Here is a 7,223-nt window from a genome sequence, read left to right as displayed (position 1 = left end):
TTGTCGAGAGAGGACTTTGCTTCTCAATTGCCTACTCAGTCCGAAGTAACACCTGTTGGCAAGAGTTATCCTGCGTTGGATTTCCAGGCTGACATTATTGGTGGTGTTTACGCTGGTGATTGATCGCGACTCAATAATCCGTAATCTATGGCCATTTTGCATTGCAAGTGATTGTAATGAACAAATCCTCCCGTTCATAATTCCGCACGTTCAGGTATGTCATTGCATCTTGCGAGTACTCGTGCATGTCCTTTGGGCTGACAATATAGGTTGATGGCAAAAGGAACGCCCTCTTCGCGACCTCTTCGTGGCATACTAACATTTTTCAAACTGTAATTCATCACTGAGATATCTTGACGAAACCTGATATGCGGATTCCTTAGTACAAAAAATTAAGAGTTCGTAAATGGGCGTAATCGGACCACTCCATGCCCACCCAACTCAATTAAACGAAACCTATAAACAGCAGTAACTGAGCACTAAATTAAATTATAAAATTCTCAATTGGCACGGGGGATCGAAGTAGCAAGAAGCACATGTCGACAAAAAGGTTTGAAAAAAGTTACAACAACCAAGTTTGCTCAGCGCAAACATTATAAAAACTCCTACCGACAGTGTGAAAGTGGATGAAATTGTAAGATAACTCCGCTCACTCCCAATAAAACGGTACTGTTAAAAACTAATAAAAAATCAATAACTCAATTACTGAATACGTCAGAGACATTCCATTTTAACTCCAAGATGGTAAGAGAGGGATTTATTGGAACCCGTGGAAAAATTGTACGATGGGTGTTGTTGGTGTTGATACTGGTTCCAAGATAGACGATACGACTTCGTGAGTGCGACGACTGCTTGTTTGATGACGTCTTACCCTCGTTCAATATCAGACCCATTTGCTTCGCTTCTATATCTAGTCTAGAGAAAGTGAACAAACGGCGCGGATGTTGAGGCAATGATTTCAATATCATTGGTGTACGCCAGCAGCTATACACTCTTATAGAAGATGGTACCCTCTCTGTTTAGTTCTGCAGCTCCAGGAGCAAATTGAAGAAGTCGCACGACAGGGAGCTGCCTAGTTTTGCGAGGCTAGTCCTTGTCGTGCCCTCAAAAGCAGTTTTAAAATCGACGAATAGGAGGTGTGTGTCTTTTCACTTCTTGGCTTTAATCTTCCACACAATACGCTCGATGAACGTTATGTGCGATGTTGAGGAGGCTTATCCCACGGTAGATTGTGGGGTCTACCTCTTTGTAAAGCACACTTAGATTCCAATCGTCGGGCACCTTTTCGTCCGATCATATTGTACAAAGATGTGCTCCTTGTCAGTTCTTGGCTGCCATATTTGAAAAGCTCGGTTTAAGCCTCTAGGTAAAGAATATTTGGAACTCTGTATATATGGATGGCTTTTGATCGAAATTGGTGATCGATGTGTCAGACAGGTAATTTACTTCAGGGAAAATCCTTCTCTGAGAAAAGTATGTCTGTAAGTCGCAAATGTTGAATCGGACAAAACTTGTTAGCCCTTAGCCATATCTATTTGATATAAAAACTTTCGAACTTTCGATTGGCTTTGTACCGCATATATCGATCGAGATGCGATTTATTTAAATGAAAATGAGATTTAACTTTGCACGAATAATGCCTTTAGTGTATGCCACCTTATGACAAAAAATTGTTGAAATACATTCAAAACTGTTCAAGACCCTAGGTACTAGTACCTATAGTTGACTTTTGTTCGAAGATATCGGCCAATGTGTGAGATATGCAATAGAAATTCATTATCCTTTCCCTGCAGTAGTTTTTCTGGATATCCAAAACAGGTTGAATCGGGTCAGTACTACCCATATACCCAATATAAGATTTTCGAACTTCCTGGTGCCTTTATGCTGGATATATTGGCCAATATTTGAGTTATCTCAAGGAAAATGACAGCATATAGTTCTGCCTTCGATGAATACAATTGTGTGAAAACTTGCCTCAGCCCCCATATAACCATCGCCAGGATTTTCAAACATTCGGCTGATTTTGTATAACGACTATGTATAATGAATGATTTTGGTTTTTCTAACAAATCTTATGCTGAATATATAGTATATGTAAGTCAGTGTATAAGTTACATATGGTGTAAGTGTATATAAAATTGGTTAGATTCCGATCCTCTGGTTGACGTTTTGCATCGTACGGTATTTCTCTGAATGAGGTATATACTTTTTGGTTACATCCAAACTTCACCCTCCTCTTGTTTAGTACAAAGTTTTGCCAACACTTATTTCTGCAAAATGCGAAAATTTATAATGGTGGTTGCACCAAAAGTTTTTTCTTTCTTTTTTAATTGTTTCACATATTTAATTTATTTTGGTATTTTATTTCTAGGTTTAACGAGGCCGGCCATATATTCATTTCCTTCAAGCCAGTATGCATATCCAATGCTTGGACCCGATATGACACCATCGTGGTAAGTGCTTCCCGATTTTTGATGATAAAGTCAGTTTTTAATCTACGACCCACTTGCAAAAATAACGTTCTGAGTCTGTGAAGTGAATTATATTAAGGTTCTTCAAATTAACCTCTTCATCGCATCTACATATACTGAATGATGAAATATTTATATACATAATCTGCTTCAAAACTATCAATACTCTATTGTGCACTTAATTAATTAGCGTCAGAAAAAATAGAAAAATGTTAAATATAACGAACTAGTATTGCGCTAATTTTTCCGGACCCGGCTGTCCGAAGCCGAGCGTAAAACTGATCATTGCGGGAAAGTTTTGAAGCATTTTACGGCCCCACTTGAGCTGAAATGGCGCATATAAATATTATATAAATTTTCAAAAAACTTTTGGAAATAACGTCTTAAATTTAAATGTAAATTGTGAAATTCCATACTTTTTTGTATATTTATCAGAAAAAAAAATACTAGATTAAAAAGCAACAAATGTGCAAATTACACGTGGAAGCGCTAGCGCTAAATATCGCATCCACTCTGCGATACCTAAAATTGATCAGTGCTGATCGAAATCAGCTTTACGCTCGGTTCGACATTATCGACATCGTATTATGATTTGGGCTGAAATTTATCATTGCATTTGAATAGAGGTTTAGTTACATGTACCTGTGTACAAATATAAAAGTCATTTAAAATTCAACATTTACTTAAAATAATTGTATTCAAGTACACAAAACTTATTATTGAATCTTTTTAGGCATACACCATCTGTATATTCTGCAGCATCTAGTTTTAGAAGTCCTTATCCGTCATCATTACCCATCAACCCAACATTATCAAGGTAATTTACCTCCCATGCAAACTTTTATGTTTCAATATACAATTTAAATACTAAATGAGTTTATTTGCCAAGGGCATGACCGATTAATCGCAAATACAAAAGAAATTTTGGTTTTATCTTAAAAATGTGGATAACAAAACGTCATAAAAACATGTTATACTTGAACAAAACTCATTTTATGAGCATTTCTTTCAAAAGTTTTTTAGATGACTGGAGCTTTTAAGAACCAGCAGTACACTGTCATCATATGACAATAAATCACTCGCTCTGTTCCTCACTATAATTCGTTGATCGTCCGAAAATGTAGCCATATGTTTACGGAGATAGTCTACACGGAGATATACGAATTATCATCATAAAATTTTTCTGTTTCAATTTCCAGAACAATCGTAACCTTAATTAAATCTTTATAATTTATGATCCGATGTTGTTTACGCTTTTTCATTCATAGTATTTTTTAAGAGGCGGGTTCCAAACCCAGCACACAACCTTGCGGAGGGGATGTTTCGCCTTCTCACTTTAGCTCGCAAACGTATGTTTTCTGGCTACCCAGAGGATACTTGGTAGACCGGAAGTCGTGAGCTGCTTGAGCCAAATGTAAAACAATCATTTCTGGCCACTCACCAAGTGAATGACAATCAGAGAACTTTCCCCACTTGCGTGAACTTCTACACATGACTCCATCCTCCATTTCAGTTAAGGGGATTCATGTGTTTTCTTCAATCTGCCTTTGGAGAAAATAATTCCAGATGCAGAATTTAATCGAGCAGGTGCACACTTCTATAATAGAGTACAGCTGCTGCCGTATGCTGATGATATTAACATCATTGGCTTCACCACCCGCGCTGTTAGTTCTACAAACTAGATAAGGAAGCGAAACAAAAGGGTCTGGCAGTAAACGAGATCAAGACGAAATATCTCCTGTCATCAAACAGTCGTTCCACTCGCGACTTAATTCCCACGTCTCTGTTGACAGTCATAACTTCGAAGTTGTAGATAATAATGTAGATGTAGCCTCGACATCCAAGGCAGAATAACTTTTGCCAACATGTGCTACTTTGGATAGAGTAGGCAATTGGGAAGTCAAGTCCTCTCTCGACGAACAAAAACAAAACTCCATAAGTCACTCATTATTCTCGTCCTGCGATGTGGCGCAGAGTCATGGACGATGACAACATCTGATGAGTCGACGTTGCGAACTTTCGAGAGAAAAGTTCTGCGAAAGATTTATGGTTCTTTGCGTGTTGGCCACGGCGAATTTTGCATTCGATGGAACAATGAGCTGTATGAGAGATACGACATCGACATAGTTCAGCGCTGGCTATGTCATGTCATAAGTATGGACAAAAACACTCCAGCTCTGAAAGTATTCTATGCAATATCCGTCGGGGGAAGCAGAGGAAGAGGAAGACCGTTGAAAAGTCTAGGTGGAGGAGGACCTGGCTTCGCTTGGAATCTCCGATTGGCGCCATCTCGCGGAAAGAAGAAACGACTGGCGCGCTGTTGTTAACTCCACTATAATCGCGTAAGCGGTGTATACGCCAGTAAAGAAAAAGAATAATACATGATTTGCCGTATTTGAGGGCCATTAAAAATTTCACATATCAAGTATCCATTCTCAACTTCGGAGATTTTCTACAACTATAATTAAAACAATATCGTTAAACGTCCATACTTTGAAAATTTGTTTCATAATTATTAACGTGATCAAATATAAAAAGGAACTTGAAGTAAATGTTTTACCCTTCCATTCACCTGCATACGTAGACTATACCGATATCTGCAAATTTAGCAACATCATTGTGCCTGAGGGCATGAGGGAAACAGGAATTTTGTAGACTGTTAGTATAGATATCAAATTTAACTTTTCCGCATAATTTTTCTTTTATTTTAATATGTTAATATGTATTATATAATATGCCAACTGAGCAGGAAGTTATAATTATTGTATTGTAAAGCTATTAACCTTATAAATATATTAGGGTGTTTTTTTTTTTAACTACAAGTTGTATTCATTTTTTTTTTTTTTTTTTTGAAATACCCCAAAAAAATTCCATGAAAAGCCCTTAATATTAACATTAAGGACTGGAACAAGACAAATTTTCCATTGAAAATTAATGAAAATCGTGATTTTTTATTTTTAAATTTATAGAGCTCAGAGGCATTTTATGGCATCGCTTAATATTGTGCATATTTATTTATGCTTGAATTTTTAAAAATTATTTTACCGTAGTTTGTCGCAACTTTCTTGTTTCTGTTTTATAAAATAGTTTTCAAGTGGCATTCCAAATTTTTTGCAAAATCCAGTGACGTCGTCACTAACGAATTATTTAATGCGGCGAAGTTGTTTTAGTGCTTCAGTGTATGATTTCATCATTTCATCACCGCATAATGGGCGCATACTTCATTTAGGTCTTTGAGTAGTCACAATTAACAGAAAGTCGTCGGCATGCTGCTTTTCCCCATTTTCATTTAAAAGCTTTATAAAAGCCGATAACGTCGATATGAGAATTTCGTCCTTTGGATCGAAGTCAGAAATTTCGTTGAAACTTTTTTGAAAACCAGCCTTTGAAAAACAGTTTTTAATTGTTTCCATCATTACGTCCCTTACAGTATTAATAAAATAAACAAAATGTCAAATGTTTTCGAGAGTTTGTTCATTGAAATGTCGTCTACTCTAGTTAATATATTTTTTATAATGTTGCATCTGTAATTCTGTATACTGCCCTGATGTAGGGACTAAGAAACGGATGTTGTATTACCAGATAAAAAGATCAACTTATTTTATTAAGTATAAAATCTCGAGGGTAAGTTGTCACATTGTCCAAAAATAGGAAAGCTTTTCTCTTCTGAGAGCACAAAATTTTACGAGACAACCAAGCTTTCGGATTTGACTTACATTCAACTGGCAGGCTTCTTACATCGCATTTCTTAAACGCTCGTGATCATTCTGTTTTTCCGATCACTAACAGTTTTTCTTTATCTCCAGCCATATGCGTACACAATAACACTATTCATCTTTCTTTCGATAATTTACTTCCAACGAATTTCGTTCTTCAAGGCAAGAGTATTATTTTGAAAACATGGAAAAAAAGTCGATTTCAAAGCTGCTTTTAACACCACGAAAAGAGCTGCTTTTATTCCGCGATATCTGAATTTGGTATCCACGCAAAACTAATACGACTGTGTAAGCTGACGTTGAGCAACACCAAAAGCAGCGTCAGGATCGGGAAGGACCTCTCCGAGCCGTTCGATACCAAGCGAGGTTTCAGACAAAGCGACTACCTTTCATGTGACTTCTTCAACCTACTTCTGGAGAAAATAATTCGAGCTGCAGAACTTAACAGAGAAGGTACCATCTTCTATAAGAGTGTATAACTGCTAGCGTATGCTGATGATATTGATATCATTGGCCTTAGCAACCGTACCGTTAGTTCTGCTTTCTCCAGAATGAACAATGAAGCAATGCAATTGGGTCTGGTGGTGAACGAGAGTAAGACGAAATACCCGCCGGGGGAAGCATAGGAAGAGTAAAATCTCCTCTCCGTTGGAAAGACCAGGTGGAGAAGGATCTGGCTTCGACTTCTGTGTTGACTCGGCTATAATCGCATAAGCGCTTTCTGCGCTAGTAAAGAAGAAGAAGAGTATCGATGTACATACAATATTACGTAGAGCAAAATAACACTTCTGTCTGTATGCCTGTTTGTTTGTTCCGGCTAATCTCAGAAACAGCTGGACCAATTTTGATGGTACTTTCACTTCCAAATAGTAACTTGGGTTATTATCTTGTTACGAAAAATAAAATTAAATAGGGAAATGAGTACGAAACCAAGTATTAATTAAAAGAATATAATTCGTTAATAATTGTGAACTCTGTGAACTAAACAATAACTTTTTGGTTAAATTCACCGGAGCGAATTCGCGGGTATAGCTTG

The 7,223-nt window shown here is 37.1% G+C and overlaps 1 protein-coding gene across 8 annotated transcripts in view; it reads left to right on the top strand.

Annotated features, from left to right (window-relative positions):
- The window catches only part of LOC108969987 (putative GPI-anchored protein pfl2), a 198,825-nt gene that overhangs the window by 117,213 nt on the left and 74,389 nt on the right, over positions 1 to 7,223 (top strand). For all 8 annotated transcript variants that reach the window (XM_018935054.1, XM_018935053.1, XM_018935058.1 and 5 more), the window contains 2 exons: positions 2,372 to 2,453; positions 3,205 to 3,288. In XM_018935054.1, coding sequence (XP_018790599.1) covers positions 2,372 to 2,453; positions 3,205 to 3,288 — 166 coding nt within the window. The remainder of the gene's footprint in view (positions 1 to 2,371; positions 2,454 to 3,204; positions 3,289 to 7,223) is intronic.

The sequence above is a fragment of the Bactrocera latifrons genome, unplaced genomic scaffold (assembly GCF_001853355.1).
Source record: "Bactrocera latifrons isolate USDA-ARS-PBARC rearing strain unplaced genomic scaffold, ASM185335v1 scaffold_274, whole genome shotgun sequence".
In the NCBI taxonomy this organism is placed as follows: Eukaryota; Metazoa; Arthropoda; class Insecta; order Diptera; family Tephritidae; genus Bactrocera; species Bactrocera latifrons.
The sequence above is the reverse complement of the archived record's forward strand: the minus strand, read 5'-3'. Positions and strand labels throughout refer to the sequence as shown.